We start from the raw sequence: 17,545 nt of genomic DNA on the forward strand, positions 1-17,545 counted from the left end.
AAACTGCTCAAATCTGCCGAAAACGTCATTATGTTGCGGCGCTTTTTGATGTCTTGTTAGTATTGCTAGCATCGAAGCTAAATAACAATTAAGAGATAGACATTTTGTGATAAATAACGACATGAGTTGTTTTTAGATTATTCCCAATCGTCGCGACTTCATTTCTCGTTTTTAGTCGCGATCTTAAACAGTGCGGTGAGTAAACAAGCATTTATTTAACGATAAACGCGACGTTAATCTAGTCAGAGAGTTAGCGAGCTAACTAGCTAATTTAGGAAAATAACCGTTTGAAGTTATAGATTAAGTGTTTGTTAAATGGTGTTTATGTCTTTGTCGTTGGATTATAAGTGTCGGGTAGGTTGCAAGCACGACATTTTTGGTTGGTGATTTTATTTAACGCAATAGGTATTGCGTTGTAAAATAATATGTCTATAAGTTGTATTGTCTTATATTTAAGGTTGTCATAGAAACCATAATCAGCCAGAAAGGTTAAGATATGTTTATTGTATGTTAACGTGTGTTTAAAGGTTGAATTGTAATTTATTTATGCATAAATATTTAGTTTTTATAGCATTAATTAGTCTTTGTGCAAAATACCAAATAAAACTAATAATTTCAGTATAAATCTGGTTTCTAAAGGCTTTTGAGCTTATTGATAATATGTAATAAATAGGGAGGGTTTTATTTGTGTGGTTGTCATGTGTTTATCTTGTGATCGACTGAAATAATGGATCTGGTCCTGAAAAAATGGGATTGGAAAATCTTTGCAATTTTTTTTAAATCCAAACTGTATTTGTAGGCAGTGAACAGACAAATATTGTGTAGATAATAATCCTAGAGCGCTGCTTAATTCTGGATTCTGATTGGTTGGAAGGCATTGATTAATTTTCTCTAGGAGTAGATTTAAATTAAAAGGTTATCTTTTCTATAGTAACAGCTTTGTTACTGTAAAGCTGTAACTTTTACGTTTTCCGATATGTACAGTACAAGACAGGGGAGGTTATAAAATTTTTCTTTGATGGAAAAATAATCAAAGTTGTCATGGTAACAGTAACCCTGCTTCATCATCATCACATTGTTGTTGATTATTTCACTACTACAGCAGGCAGTTTCATTGTTTAGTTAAGTGAACTACAGCCCCTCTGTCTTTAGGAGTCCAATGCAGTCGGCTGTGGAAACGGTGGAGAACGCCTCCATCCTTTCGAGCGGCTCGTCACAGGAAGGTCACCGCCTGTGGATCGGCAACATCGACCCTAAAATCACAGAGTGAGTACCCGGAGGCCACGATACGGTCTTGACCTGTTGGGATGATGGATTAGCCGTGTGTGTGTGTGTGTGTGTGTGTGTGTGTGTGTGTGTGAGAGAGAGAGAGAGAGAAAGAGAGAGAGGCTGGAGAATGAGCAGATGACCACAGGGGTGTGTGAGAAAAGAGCCGTGGAGAGCTGCTTGGTCACTCGGACGTCGTTTCCTACTCACCTGGCATGTTTACTCTGTCAACCTGCAGAGAGAGAGAGAGTGAAGGAGAGAGAGAGGCTGGAAAATGTACAGCTTACTCAGGCTGGTGTCTAGACAGGCGTTTCCTTCCCCCCCTCTCCGTCCCCTCCATCTGCTGTTTCTCTTAAATAACCTGCTGGATTGAAAACAGCCTGGATGCCCACGGGCTGGTGTTCGGGGAAGATTAATTAGTTCACATGCCGGCACTGTTTGTTGTATCAGGGTCCACTTCACTTCTCAGTAAAAATCCAGCAGTGTGACGTCTGCGCTCAGTTAATGCCCTCGCTTTCCCCCCTCCTTCTATGAGGTTTCTAAATCTTGTAGCTTGGGTGTCTATGTGTCAGGATAATGGATGGAGCCTGAGAGATGATGCTTTGCTTATTCTGCACACGGAAAGCGATTCACACTTGGTGTAAATATAAAGTGTGACCCTAATATAAATATCATGTACATGCAATGTGTTTACTCTTTATAAAACTTTTATTATGGGAATATTTTGGATAAGTCGGATCGAACTTATCAGCTTTACAAAGTGACTTTCCATGGTTTCCTTGGAAACGACAGCCTTCAGGACAGAAATGGATTTGGAATACGCAATTAAAAGTTTTCCTAATAAACTGACAATCACATAGTCAATCAGTAAAATGCTGATAAAACTTTTACCAACTTTTACATTTGGAAAGTTGAATTAATCAACTTTAAGGAGTAACTTTTCTCCTATGCGGAGGGTCCAGTGCGACAAAATCAAATTAATAAACTCATTAAAAAAATAATTAAGCTTTTAAGTAGGTAATTAAATAAATGAGTAAATTTTAGCTGAAAGATTTTTATGAAGTTTTCTATGAGGCTGATGTTTCCAAAGCAATCGACTTGAGAAGCTCAGCATTAGACTCTGCCCACTCAGATTGATGGCGCTGTCGGTATGTGGTGCGTCTCAGACCGACTTCAGTCTTTAAAGAACATGTTTAAATAGCAATTGAAAAAAAATACTTGTATGTATTTAAGTGTTGATTTTAATCATTATCAATTAATTGACACATTTAATCAATTCTAATTATTCTTGATCATTTATTTAATAACAATTATAAAAGTCATTTTGTTGTGCCCCACCCAGCGTATTCTCCCAAAATCTATCCTCAGTAGTGTCTTATTCCTTTTCCCGGAATTAATAAGAGATTTTCAGAAAAATTTAGAAAGAGTTTGATAAATAATTACATTTATTATAATAATACTCACTTCCTTCATGCAGGAGTCTGATAACTGTGAAACCCCGAGTGTCGGACAGTCTCAGTGTGAGCAACTATCATTTAAATATTACATAAACTGTAAATATAATAACGTATAAATTATAAACATAATAATACTGACAAAGAAAAGAAGTAAGGTCTCTCTTCTGCCTTAGTTATTTTGTTTTTTCTAATCTAATTTGCTCACCTGGTATACACTTTATTAGTTTTTTTATTGATTAATTCATCGATTGATTGATTTGATTGTCTGAGCCTGACCTCTGATTGCTACCATCTCTGTTTAATAGTACTGATCTTATTGGTCTTAAACCTGCCACATTAATACACTGTTGGATTTGTCTGATGTGTCAGAGCTTTACATTAACTATGTTCGTATCTGATTTATTGTGTAGAATTTAACATGAAGTGAAGTAAACATACACACACACAAACACAAGATTATGATCCTTTAATTTCACTCACGTGTACACACGCTTAAGAGTTGAATTCAGGGTTTGATACCATGGTAATGTGAAAGGTCAGCGACAGAGCAGCATGATGAACCCACTCACATTGAATGGCATGTTCACACACTTTCCACTTTACCACCCCCCTTCTCTCTCTCGCTCTCTCTCTCTCTCTCTCTCTCTCTCTCTCTCTCTCTCGCACTCTCTCCCTCTCTCTCTCTCTCTCTCTCTCTCGCACTCTCTCCCTCTCTCTCGCCCCCCCTGTCCTGCGCTGCATCACATCAGCACCTGGCAGCTCGCAGGAGTTCACAGCTCAGGAGAGGGAGAAAAATAACAAAAATTCGGGAGACTCACAGACTTTCCACGAGTGCTTTCACACTTTCTGTTTGCACTTGAACTTGAGATTTGTTTAAACTTGAAGCCGTGATATGGCTGACCTGAGGATGCAGTGGAGTGTGAGAAAGTCCATGAGCTCCTTCATTATCACGGCTACTTTCTTTCCCGGGCCAAATGTCGAACTTTAAGCGTTTGTGGTGGTTGACTAACAAACCGCTTGAAAAATATAATCGGCTCGGTCGGGCTGAAGTGTCTTAAGTCAGATTCTATCACAGGCTGAAGATTTTTTTAAATAAATATTAAAAGGTATAAAATGTAAATGTTTTTCAGAAACTTTGGGAGTTCCATTTTTGTTAATGCTGAGCTCGATGCAGTACATGTTCTTTATGATCATTGAACAATTAATCTTTTTTTTTTTTTTTACTATTCAAACCTCCTTCTAACCTCCTTAAACCTTTTAATTTGTTTCTGATATTTATAATACAGGAAATTGTCCACTTTATAATTAAGTATTGAGTTGAGCTTTATTGGGCTGTTGTCGTGGTGACGATATGATGATCCCTTCTTAAATCCCTTATCCATGGTCCATTCTTACCTCCAGCTTTGCCAGTTTTGGCCTTGAAAATATTTTGAACAGCTCCAGATTAAGCAAATTTTCCAAAGCAAACACACAACCTTATCAGTGGAGAGTTTCAATTAAATATACAAATAATTTTACTGTGATAATGATTACATGAATAAGCCAGTATTACCATACTGACTCTAAAATTAATTTTTTAATGATTTATTACATTTATAATAGAGGCTACATTTAATTACTCATGTTTAATTCAGTTTTGATATTAACGAATAAAGCTGAGGTATAAAAAAAGGTTCAAGGTATTAAGATTGAACATTTTACAAGAGCAGAAAAAAAATGTGATATTGATTTAGGATATTTATTAAATCGTGATACTTACAGAATTGAATTGATCGGCACCCCGGTATCGTGTTGATATCGTATTGGGTGAGAATTAGAAATCAATTAATACTCATTATATTACATAATTATAAATTGGTGGGCAAAAGATGTGTTAAAAATAATTTCTGGTTAGAATTACGCTGCTCCTTCTGTAGTTTTTTATTCATGAATTCACCTCTGATACTGAGCCCAGCTGGTCACACTGCCATGTCTCAAGGCATACAGGCTGTTTGTGGTGTTTACACGCTTCATCCTCTTTAAAGTGGCCACAAATCACAGAGCCCGAAGGTAGAGAAAGCGACCTCCTGCCATGTGCTTGGATCATCAGAACCCACAGAAGTAGATCTGTATAATACGCCTGCTGTTTAACTGGGAAACACTGCCGTGTTGTTTTCCGATTATTATTATTTATTTATTTTTTTTTCGTTTACATCTTCCTGCCTTTCGCACTCAGATCTCCTGAAACCTCAGTGTGAGAGGTGGGTGGAGTGCTGGAAAAGGAGAAAAAAAAGGAAGGAGTACTCTCATTCCATTGGCCTGCACCGCACTCTCTCTTGGCTCTAGTTTGTGCCGTCAGAGAACGAACTCTGAATCCAGACCCTGCTTCTTTTTCCTCCCAGCCGCTCTGTTTATTGCCCCCTGGAGAGGTGCATTGTGGTCTGCGAAAAGCCACAGGTCGTCCCTTGTGCATCACGCCTCGATACCCTTCTCGATCCGGAAGATCTGGTGGCCAGGGTCGAGTGGGTGGAGTCTGGGAAAGTGCGAAATGCTCCTCGGGGCAAAGCTCTTGGGAGAGGAGGGGAAAACATTAAGACAGTGGCCAGGACCCCAATTCTGGCCCAGGATTTTAAAAATAACCCCTGAGCAGACCACAACAATAACGCAGACCCCCCAATCAGGCCCGCAGCTCGGCCCGAGGACCCGCCGTTCCCATACCGCTCTGATTGTTTACGCAAGAATAACCAGGATAGACGTGGTGTGGTGTTGATGTTGCGTCCATAATAATTTAGCAGAAACTTTTCATGTTTTGAAAGTGTTCAGTTGTGAATAAAATGTAACTTGTACATACCAGTACACATGATGTTTGCTCCACATTCCAGTATAACTCTGGAAACATGCAAATTTCCCAAAAGTTTCCTTTAAGGGTTCTTTAGTTTATCCCTCTGAAGAACCTAAAAGTGTTTTCTGATTAAGGAGGATTCCAAGTAGAACCTTTAAGTTTCTTAGATGTTTGTCGTGTTTTTGTTTAGCAAGTTCATCTAAGGAGTCATGGGAGAGTTACGCATTCTTAGCATTCTTAAAAGTGTTTCTGACAGGAAATCAGCTGGCTTATATTGATTTACGGCTCTACACAACCTTTCACGTGTGAGAGAACCAGAACTCGGTAGCAAGTAATTTATAAAAAATAAGTACATTATTTTTGTCTACCCCTTTTAAAACCTTATAACAAAAGTGTAACATGTGCTTTATTTAACTATTCAGCTAAAATTGTTTTCGTTTGAATCTGATTAGATTTTCCAGTCTGATGCACGTTGATATTACTGGATGTTTTTGACGTGGCCACGCCTCTCAAGCAGGATGGTTCCTTACAGCTGCAGTCCAGACGTACGCAGGCTGAAGCATGAAGGATTTCACGTGTTTTTTCTCTCTTCTTTCTCAGAGGCGTGTGAGGAAAGTCACACATCCTCGCACGGTGTGCAGCTCGAGTATGGAGAAGTCGTTCCTGGTGTTGATGGATTTAAGGATTGTTCAAGTGACTGCAGTCTATTGCTCTCACTCACAGCAGATATGGAACTCGTGGGGCGGGATGCTGATGGTTTTTTCTCGTCCGTGATTGGCTGTCAGTGCATCCGTGAACGTTTTGGGGGGTTTGGATGGATGATGTTTGTTCTGTATTGAGCTCTGGAGGGAATTCAGACTTCCTCTTTTTGATATTTTCATTGTCCTCTTGCTGTATCCTCTGTATTGTGTGAATAAAAGATTTACGGTTGCTAAAAAGGTGTAAAGTGACCTGTCATTCTAATCAAAGTCATCTGCCGGGTAGCCGGGGGGGGGGGGGGAATTTTTATCGTTTTTCTTTTTATACAGAGCCATGTATAAGATCTAACGGGTTAACATGACACATGCTATTAGTTGTTTGAATTCTGAATCCTAATTGGTCAGAAGATTAAGTCTTGAGTAAGATTCTATAACTGCTTATTCAGGAACTTGTACAGTGTGTGTCAGCATTGTCGCGGTGAAGTTTTGTGTAAACAGAAATGTTTTACTGTCTTGTTACTTTTCGGTAACAAGACAAACTGCATTTTTTTTTTTTTTCCCCATAAACTGTGAAGGAGTAAAATATGAGCTGTCTGTGAGGAAACAAATTTTTGTTTGGTATAACAGGAACTCATTTGTTTCTGAAATTTCATAACAATAAATATAATTAAATAATATTTAAAAAACAAAAATAATTGTGCATTAATAAAATTATACAAATTAAATTGCATGGTTTTATTATTTAATAAGTAAAACTGTAATCATTGCTATTGTATGAGATAATAAAATCACTTTAGGTTTTGCTGTTATGTTGTTAAAGGAAAATAATCAATTTCAGCATGGAAACAGTAACTCCACTTCATTACTTCACACTGTCGTTGATTATTTTACTGTAACGGAATGACCTGTAGCGTTTTATTTAACACCTTGATTGAGCTGAATTTGTTGTTCTGCAGGTATCACCTGGTGAAGCTCCTGGAGAAATTCGGAAAAGTAAAGCAGTTTGATTTCCTGTTCCACAAGTCCGGACCGATGGAGGGGCAGCCGAGAGGATATTGCTTCGTCAACTTTCACACCAAAGAGGTTTCTTTCACATGTCCAACTCTAGTGTCCATGTGTGTTGCTAATTCTGGTCTAAACCCGTATGACTGGTTTTATATAAGAGCTTCTAGACTTCCAGGTTCGCTAGCCGAGTCCAGGATGTTTCAGGAATTAAAAAAAAACTCTGATATCGCAGACAATTAGCAGTTATTAAATAAAATGATTCTAAACTAATGCTAAATAATTTTATGTGTCTGTCAGATTTAATTCCTCTTGAGTGGTGTAAGCTGGAGGAGCGCTTAAACGTGAGCGTCTCGGGCCTCCGTGATCCATCAGCACCATTACTGCTGCTTTGTGTTGTTACTGAGCAGCCGCTGATGGAGGCAGTCGATTTCTAAATCTTCAAACAGTCTTTATTCTTCAGCTCTGGCGTGCGTTGAACGATTCCTGATGAAATGGAGATCATGACATCATCTCTGTCCCTTTTACACTGATCTTCTCGAATGGTTATTGTCTTTAAATAGACCTTAAATAAGAAAGTAATATAAAGACGAGTTTCTATTTAGACAAGTCATACTGAATTCTGTTCTCACTACAGTTGGATAAAAGTTTATTTTTTTTTGGGGGGGGGCACACCCAAAATTAGATTATTATCTGTTTACCTTTCCAGATTACACAGTGTTTTATTTTTTTTAAGTGTTTTTTTTAAGTGGTTAAAAGAAACAGTATTATGTCATACTAAATTCCCTGTTGGAGTGAGAGTCCCAGAAACTCATCGCTGTATAATTTCAGTTCCATAACGCAGATTTTTCTCCGTACACAGGAAGCAGAACGGGCCATCCAGTGTCTCAATGGAAAGCTGGCATTATCCAAGAAACTGGTGGTGCGTTGGGCCCACGCACAGGTAACGGTAAGTCTCAAAGCCATTTCAGACTGTAAACCCCAAATCAATTTAAACTCAGAGTTAAGACTTTAAACACCAAGTCATAAACAATATTTTAATCCCAAATTCAAAATGGAAACTCAAACTCGAACCCAACATAATTAGTTTTTTAGTTACTGATGATCTGATAAACTGTAGGAAATCTAGCTTGACCAATCAGGATCGCTTAATGTACAAAACCATAAAGCAGGTTAAAGTAGGTGACGCACTCACAACAGGAGCCACGTGGCTTAAGGTCAACAAGAACAATAAAATGTGAGCTATTCAGTAAAGTCATTCACAGGAACAGATTTTTGTGTGGAAATCTTCAACATTTAAGGAAACTGGGATGCAAAATCTTCAAATATATATTGATTTGAATGTATTTTGGTTTGGATTATTATATTTTTTTCTACATTCTGTATATATCTCTATTTACAGAACTATGGTTTTGTACCAGGACTGACTTTTTTTTATATAGGACTGCGTTTTTATCTCATATTCATAGTTAGGTTTGTTTTGTTGTTTTGTATATTTTTATTAAGGGTAGTGAGGGTATTAAGCGCTGCTGTTAGTGTCTAAAGAGAAACACTCTTATGGGCATCAGTATAGACTCTTAGCCAACAGTTTCAGGATCAGTCTTAGAATTAAACGTGGAGTCATGCCATCTGTAGTTAAGGTGCATGGTAGAAGAGAAACGGATCAGAATGTCAGAATTTTCCGGTAGCCGCTCAGTGAGACAGAAGCAACGCTGGGCGGCTGAAGGACTCGTTCAGAGAAGCTGGTTTTGTAACAATAGGCAGCTGCCTCCGAGGGAGAGGAAATCCTGTATGGTCGAGAATGACGCCCCCCTCCCTTCACCCCATCTCCTCCCGTCCCGGTCGCTCCCCGTCAGAAAGGAACGGGACACCAGGCTGAGGTCAAGGTCATCAGAGCAGAGCTGTTGACAACAACAAGCAGGAGCTGATCTGAGCCGCCTCCACCCTGCCCTGTAGAGCCGTGGCGCGCACTCCTGACTCCTGACCGCTCCAAACTGCACGTTCGGGTGTCCTCTGCTTGGTTTTCCATCCGCCTTTTAAAACACTTGGCAAAGACAGGCTGCTTTGTCTCTGTATCAGAGCTTCCATGAACGTCAGATTTACTTTAAGTAATCTGTCAATAATCGGAGCGACAGAATTATCTGTCTCAATAGAAAAATAATATATTTTTTTTTACAGTCACATTTTGGGCACACGTTCTGCACACATGTATTTATATGAAGGAATGATTTTTTTTTTTAAAATTGAAGAAAAAACATTTCATGTTGAAAGAGGTTGGAAATATGATACAATATTGATATAAGATTGGATAAGTGAAGCCCATCTTTATTATTCATTCTTCAAATGGCATTTTGCTGAGAGCAGGAAACTATTTGAATCCTGCATCTTTTGTTTTCATGGAAACATTGACACCAAAAACCCATCTCCTGTAACTTTAGATCAGATTATAAATAAAATAAAAAGTGCATGGGCTTGTACACTGTTTTAATGACAACGTTAAATATTTTATGTATGAAATGTCTACACAACCATCAATATGTAGTAGTTTATTCTTCAAAACCTTCTCTATCCGTCTGGGCGTGGAGTCAGAAAGACGTCTGCAGTACTCTGGTGTCACTCGCTTACTCGTGCTTGCTGGATTGCTTCCTGAAGATCATGTACAGAAATAAATTTACAACAGAAGTTCGCAATTAATGTGCAGACGTGGATACCCGGGCTTCAGAAAATTCTGGGGCATATCTTTTTTTCGTTATTAATTCAATCAGCTGACTGCAATTAGCACAAGTTTTCAGCCTGATAGGAGAGAGAGCTAATTAGTGACGTCACCTGCTTGTGCACAGGGAAAACTAAAATACATGCTGTCTGTTGTCTTAATACTTTTAAGCACTGCTGTGTGTAATTTTTGGATATACAGTAACAGTTTCTTAAGAATCTGTTCACATTGCAGTTTTTTTTAAAGGATCGCTAAAAATTTCAATTTTAGAAAACAAAACTTTTAATGCAGAAAATAATTTTAGGTTAAATTCTGGAAATCCAAACTGCTTTTTTTTTTTTTCTTTTTCTTTTTTACTCATCATTTAATGAAGGTTCATAATTTAACTTTTTTCTGAATATCTGACTGTCCCAAAAAATCCCAAATTTATCCTGTGGCATTTCAAAATGGCTGCTCATATTTGTTAGCAGTAAATAATAAATACATGACTACTTAAAATTAGGTTATAGGCATGTTATTGGATATTAAACATGCAGTTCACTATTTTGAGAAAGTAAATACATCATAAACTCATGATTGCTAATGTTAGCTGTTAGCTTGTAGCTTTCATGGAAGCATCTGTTTTGTTTTCTGCTTTGTAGTTTAAGCACGGCAACCTTAAAAATGATTCGCGTTTCTTCTCTTCTGAGGATAATTTGTAGTTAAAATCTGCATTGTTCTGGTCTGAGGTCATGCCCCCTAGAGTGTGAAGCTGGAACTGACCCTGAAATCCAGACATAACGCAGATGATGATCTATAAATTCACCTTCACTGTATTACAGACCAATTTTATTCAAGTCTGAAAGATTTTCAGCTTCCGTTACATGTTAGCTTTCAAACTCCAGAAACTTGAGATACTAAATCAGCTACATTCAGCGTAATAAGAACATCATGCACGGTTCATTTCCATGAGGTTCCCTTTCAAGTGTACTTTTTAGCCTCAGAGCCCGGCTCAGTCTCGTGCGTTTCCACGGACACGTCACTGAAAGCACCTCGTCAAACCTGCATGTGGATCGATGTTACAGGAAAACCTACAGCGCCATATTGAAGCCATCAGAGATGCGCTGTTTAGTTTGGATAATTATTTACACATGCGGCGGGCACGGGATTCTTTGTCAGTCTTGTTGGTTTGATGAGTAGCTACAGGAAACCAGCTGCTTTAGCGTAAATAGCTATGAGGGAAAGTTTCTCTAAAGTTGCTCTTAAATTGAAGAATCTTTTTTTTCTATTGTTTGATCAGTCAGAGAAATTAACGTGTTTGAGAGAGTCGCCCCCTGAGTGCTAGGATAAAGCATTGACAATTTGGCTTACCTTTTTTTTTTTTTTTTTTTTTACGTAAACACAATAATAAATTAGTTTAAAAATTTTAAACCCAGAAACATAAACTACCCTGAACAATATGTTGTGGTTTTTTTTTTTTTTTTATGTTTATGACTTGAAGCACTTTTTCAGCTTATTATCATTACTATTATTATTATTATTATTATTATTATGTAAATTTGTGTGTAGTCATAAATATGCAAAAGCAGTTTTACCTTTAACATGAGTAAATATAATTTTGATTTAAGGTTCAATTTGTCTTTTTTTTTTTCTTATAAGTTTAACGTATAAATCTGTCAATGTTACCATGACGAGCATCTTATATTTTTAGTATTAACATTATCTAAGTCAGCTAGCTGACTTAAGCATAGTGTGCGTTTTCAACCAATAAATGGTCCCTGGAGACAGGGTGTGATCCGTCTCCAAACCAAAGCTTTAAATCTTATTTACTGACATTACAATGGGTCCTAAGATTTAGCCCCTTTACTTTAAATAAGTAAAGATTTTACTTTTTTTTTATAAGCCCTGCTATGAAAGACCCTGCAATACTGTACTCAATACACCACAGAGTTCTCGTAGTTATACACCACTATACAATTACTGCCATATTTATTTCTACCACCTTAACTACAGTTGTCTTTTTTTTTTTTTTTTTTTTTCAAAAGTTTAGTTCTCACTTTAAGCACTGCTCTAATTTCGCTGTGCTTAGTACAGTGACAAAGAATCTTAAATATTAAAATTGCATATATTTAACCTATATTTCATGTCAAATCAGAATCTAGGAGAAGAAAATAGTTTAAAATGTGATGTTTGAGTTATTATTTCTTAATTTCTTAACGCTCTCTGAAATTTGCCATTTATGTTTTGCAGATGCGATCGTAACTCTGCCTCTTGTTCCTGTTCTCCGCAGGTTCTCTCATCACTACCGAACTCACAGACGAGGAGGGAACTGGACCCATCATGGCATTTCTTCTAGTTCTGGCTAGACTGTGGACTGAATATTTACAACAGTTTTCTTCATCATTAAACGCCATTCACAGTATAGTTGTTTAACAACCATAGCCACGCCCACAAAACTCCAACTCTCGAAAAGAAAATGCCAACTCTCTATGTAACATGCGCTAAATCTTCCAGTAACGCAGCACATCCACCGTCTACTGTAGACATGCTGACTCCGCCTTCTTTTATAGGGGACCAATACTTTTGTGCTTTAGTCTTGAGTGTGTAGTATTTATTTGTAAACAGATTTATTGTCCTTTAAGTTGTTAGAATTTGGAATGACTGAGATTGACGTAATGTTTTTATTCGAAGTGATTAAATAAGAGATTTAAACAGACACACACAAACACACTCACACACACAGGATTAAAAAAAACTGAATAATATGTGAGTTTGTATTGTGAGATGTGCTACAGTAGTTTTTCATTAGGATCATTCTTGTGTGTGTGTGTGTGTGTGTGTGTGTTTGTTTCAGAGATTTGAGCCCTACAGAGGAGATAAGAACCTGCCTGCCAGCTTGGAGCCGTCATGCAGCGAGGCGGAGGACCAGCCCACCTCTCTGAGGTTTGTAGAGTTCGTTCCTCCTCCCCGTGACGGAGTGAGAGTTTGTTCATCTCCTGTCACTCGTCTTCTCTCAGAGTCGCATTAAATCTTCCAGCAGAGCAGAACGACCGCACTGTGTTTCAGATCTAATGTCATTAGCGCTCCATCTCCAACCGCCGTTACTGTATGTCCTTAAGCTCTGTCTCTGTATGTGCGTCTGTGTGCGTGTGTGTGTGTGTGTGTGCGTGTGTGTAAACCTTTGCTTGATTTCTGTAGAACACAGAAAGTTGTCTGTATTCGCACGCTGTGTTACACTGAATAAACTGTAACAGGCTTCTGTGGGATTAGTTAGGCTACTATTAATATTAAAATGATTTTATATTAATTTATTTAAAGCTTTAATTATTTTTTATGTTTCAGATTTATGTCTGTTAGTGTTTCAACATTATTTGTTATTTATTTTAAAAATCCTTTATATAAAAAAATTACTGAATAAATTTAAATAATTAAAAATCCTTTTTTCCCCTTTGTGATAAAAGTACTATAATAACTAGTGCCAACAAATATCTAAATTAACATTTTTAGTTTTCCAAATATATTTTATTTGTTTAACACCTAATTTCTTTTTTGCAATTTATGTGAAATAACCGTTGTACAAACTTTTTTGTTTTACTTTCTAAATAAAACATCTTGCTTTAGTAACAGAGTAGTTATATTGAAAAAAATGTGTGTGTGTGTGTGTGTATATATATATATATATATATATATATATATATATATATATCATATTTTTTATATGGATTTATTTTTTACTTATTTGTTTTTTTAGCATCTAAATTTGTTAAGCAATTTATTCAATACAGTAATGAATATATGAATAATTAATTACTCCTATATTTTTATTTAAATATAAAACAATAAGCAAACAAAGATCTAAGTTGAGTTTAAGGCATTTTTTAATTTATTTTAATTTTTTAACTCTTTCTTGCCTATTTATACAACAAAAAACAAACGTATAGATGGGTAAATCCCTATTTTACAAAAGTAATTTTTCTAGCTTTTAAGCTGCTTTTAAACCCAAGTTTGGTTTTACTGAATATGTGAACTGGAACCAAGACTAGACTAAATAAAAAAATGAATAAATATAAATAAATAAAAATAAACAAAAAGAGCAATTAAAAAAAAGTGTATATATATATATATATATATATATATATATATACACACATGTATAGTTTTTGTTTTTTATCTTTTACAACACAAATATTACGATAAATAATAAAATACAATTGAGACACTTAGCTTTTTTTGTACATTTATTTGTTTTTCTTGTTTGGTTTTTGTGTTACTGTTGGAGAATTAATAAAGCGATCATGAGGATGGCACTAAGAAATCCAAAGACGAATAGAGACAACAGATCTCGGGAAAAACTTTGTATTTGTTTATTGTGTTACAGCATCTGAGGTCTCTGTGAAAAAAATGAGTCATTATTGAAGATTTTTTTAAATAATTCATTTCATTAAATTTCATTAAATTTGATAATGAATTATAGTTGCAGCATTTATATACAGTAGATTAAGAGAAAGTATGCACCAATTATTCCTATTTTAGATTTAGAAAGTGAAAAGAAGTCTAAGTCTGATTTAACAATCTCAATTAATTTTTTCTTGTTTTAATCACAAGCTGTTATTTGCATCTCATGAGTTTTGATGTTTGAGGTGATCAAATCACAAACTCTCTCCCTTGTGTATGTGTGTGTGTGTCTTGGTTAATAGTGTGAGTGCGAAGATTAAAGCGATCGAAGCCAAGCTACAGATGATGGAGGAGAACGTGGACGAGGAGTACTCAGGTCCGTCTCCGTACCTCTACAACAAACCTCCTGAGAAGAAGGACAAGAGATCTCAGCCCTATAGCAAACCCTTCCGCAGGTTCAAGAGATGACCTCCTCCTATCCTGCCCACATCACCTTCCCCCCCAACCCTACACACACATGCGCGCACGCACATGTGCGCTGAGGACTTCTGTTTAATAAAATACATTCTTACACCACTGGACTGTGAGCAGAAAGACGTTTGTGTAACACTTCCCTCTTTTCAAGCGATTATTTTTAAAAAAATACTTTAGTATTTTGTACATTTTGTACCTTTTCAGTTTTCAGCAATTCCTTACCTCCTCTCTAATTGAAACATTTGTGTTGATAAAACAGCATTAGTGCTCCGTCATATCGTAATTCTCCTGGCTGTGTTGTGTTGTTTTTTGTGTATTTTAATGTCGCACAATTATGATTATTGTAAATCTGAAGGCACAGGACTGGACCTCAGCACCGCAAGTCATTTCACTGTTTGCCCAGCTTTCTGCAGAGAAATTTGATCATGTGATCAACAAAGCCACAGCAAGGAGCAGTGTGACACCATGTCACGTGACATTCGGATCGCTGTTGAATTTTATATCTATTGTAACGATAACAAAACACGAGTCCATAAAACTTATAGCTGTGCTTTTATTGTTTAGTAACATCAAGAAAATATCTAAGTAATTATTACGTTGGTTTTAACCCTGAAATAGAAACTGTTGTCTTTTCATTAGTCTTCTTAATGTCAGTGTAAACCTGTAATACAAGGCCTGTGTTCATTATTATTAAAGATAAATGTTTAAATAATGAATAGGCTTATGGTTTGACCTAAAATAAAAATGGGAATCTTTTTTACTGGCTTTGCTCTGTTTGTCTTTTTTTTTTAAATATACCTAACATTTAATCATGCCTTTTATATAATATTTCCTTTATTTGTCTGTGTTATTACGTCATAAAACTCCAGACATTTATTTTTGGTTGTTATAATGCAAATCCCGCCCACTATATGTCACACGTCCCTTTATTGGGTAGGGGGTGTGGTTAGCTGCATTCCAAATTTGCATATTAAAATCACCTGGCGTTTATTGTTGATTTCTCTGTGCTTAAATAATGCTGTTGTTAAATAAATATTGTCTGATACGTCTGGTTTAATAAAGCATTAATGAAAATGATTTTTATGTTTATGCCCTTAAATGCATTTGATGTCACCATTTTTCTTTTTTGTTCAGAAATCTGGTTGTCATTTGGTGTCTCTTAATACAGGTGTGGTAGAGTTCCCTCGGTGTGCTGGAGCTTCAGATTCTGGAGATTTAATTACAGTTGGTCCATCACATGCATTTCTGTCAGCCTGATATTTAATAGTTTATTATTACTTACAGAAACATTTAAACATTAATGTGTGTGTGTGTGTGTGTGTGTGGTGTTTGTACTAGAGAGACAAAGGGAGAAATAAAAAATTGTGATGCTGAAGTTACTCGGTTAAATATTAATTTTCCTCTTCATTTTATAAAGCCTACAGCATCTCTCTCTCTCTCTCACACACACACACACACGCACACACCGCTTAAACTTTTCCTGTTTTGTTCATTACTACCACTTATTTAATATAATCATATAAAAAATGTCATGTTTTTCCCTCTTCCACTGAGCTTTAAATACAGGGCAGATTTTCATTATAACCTTTATCATGAAAATTAAATTATAATTTTGGGCTGTTTTAGCGACAACATATTATTGTTTCAGTCAATAAATAATACAGTTAATAAGCGCGTAAGTAAATAATATTTAATACAAATGTAATAGGTTTCTTGTAATAGACTGTGTTTTAGAGCTTTAAGCTTTTTCACTGGGGTTAGAAAACACACTTATAGTCGATCAGAATATAATTTTATATATTTAAATCAGTATAAAATATAGAAAATAATAATTCAGCTTTAAAAGTGCGAATTCGGTTTAGTAGTTTACAGTGTCAGATTTTCCAGGTGACTCCAGGTTACTTTTTCATATTTTACTTTAAATTATGTTTTAGTGTAGAAAAAAATAAACATCATTTGCTTTAGAGTGTGTGCGTGTGTGTGTGTGTGTGTGTGTAAGAGAGAGAGCGAGAAAGAGAGAGAGAGAGAGATTTAAAACATTGCTGCCTTTTCTGGAAATAATTTAATGCAGTTGTGGAAAAGACTACTGCAGTTTATTCTACAAAATGTTTATTATTATTATTATTATTATTATTATTATTATTATTATTCTGTTTATTTAATAAACATTGATAGTTTGTAAACTAAATTTTGTCATAACGTATTAAATAAGCAAACGACCGCCGGGAGTCAACGGGGCTGATGTTGATTTTATTTTATTTTTTTTAAGTACTAATAATTATTTAATATTTTAGGGAATTAAAATAAATAGAACAAAAACAAAATCCTGCTGCGGCCGAGGACAGCATTCTGAAAACATAACACAAACAACTAAACAGACATCAAAACGGAATGCAACAACAATTAGTATGTAATAAATCATGTGTATATAATAATAATAATAATAATAATAATAATAATAATAATAATAATATATGTGGTATAGAATAATAAACTCTAGATTATACTGTATTAGTTTTCACTCTAAACCTGATTAAATAGACAGGATACACCCGCGGTAAACACCACGCCGAGACGCTGCGTCACCATGGCAACCCGTTTTACCGTTCGGATGTTTAGTGCGTTAGTGTGCGGCTTCAGAAGCCTCGCGCGTAAAAATGTAAATGTTCTGTGAGCGGGAGAGGATTAAACCCCGCCAGCCCCTCAATTCCCATCCACTTCCTGCAGTCAGCAACTCCAT

The 17,545-nt window shown here is 36.1% G+C and overlaps 1 protein-coding gene across 1 annotated transcript; it reads left to right on the forward strand.

Annotated features, from left to right (window-relative positions):
* The first annotated feature begins 42 nt into the window (after nt 1–42).
* Nucleotides 43–15,570, forward strand: rbm18 (RNA binding motif protein 18). The gene is made up of 6 exons (XM_053516023.1): nt 43–195; nt 1,153–1,266; nt 7,199–7,325; nt 8,107–8,187; nt 12,791–12,879; nt 14,634–15,570. Exons 2-6 carry the CDS (start codon nt 1,160–1,162, stop codon nt 14,797–14,799), a joined length of 570 nt encoding a protein of 189 aa, XP_053371998.1. The 5' UTR covers nt 43–195; nt 1,153–1,159; the 3' UTR covers nt 14,800–15,570.
* Nucleotides 15,571–17,545: the final 1,975 nt, after the last annotated feature.

Source organism: Clarias gariepinus, chromosome 17 (genome assembly GCF_024256425.1).
Source record: "Clarias gariepinus isolate MV-2021 ecotype Netherlands chromosome 17, CGAR_prim_01v2, whole genome shotgun sequence".
Lineage (NCBI taxonomy): Eukaryota > Metazoa > Chordata > Actinopteri > Siluriformes > Clariidae > Clarias > Clarias gariepinus.

Coding starts and splice junctions, on each gene's coding strand:
- rbm18 (XM_053516023.1), top strand. CDS start 1,160: ATGCAGTCGGCTGTGGAAACGGTGGAGAACGCCTCCATCCTTTCGAGC. Junction 1,267..7,198: donor ATCGACCCTAAAATCACAGA/GTGAGTACCCGG, acceptor GTTGTTCTGCAG/GTATCACCTGGTGAAGCTCC. Junction 7,326..8,106: donor TCAACTTTCACACCAAAGAG/GTTTCTTTCACA, acceptor CTCCGTACACAG/GAAGCAGAACGGGCCATCCA.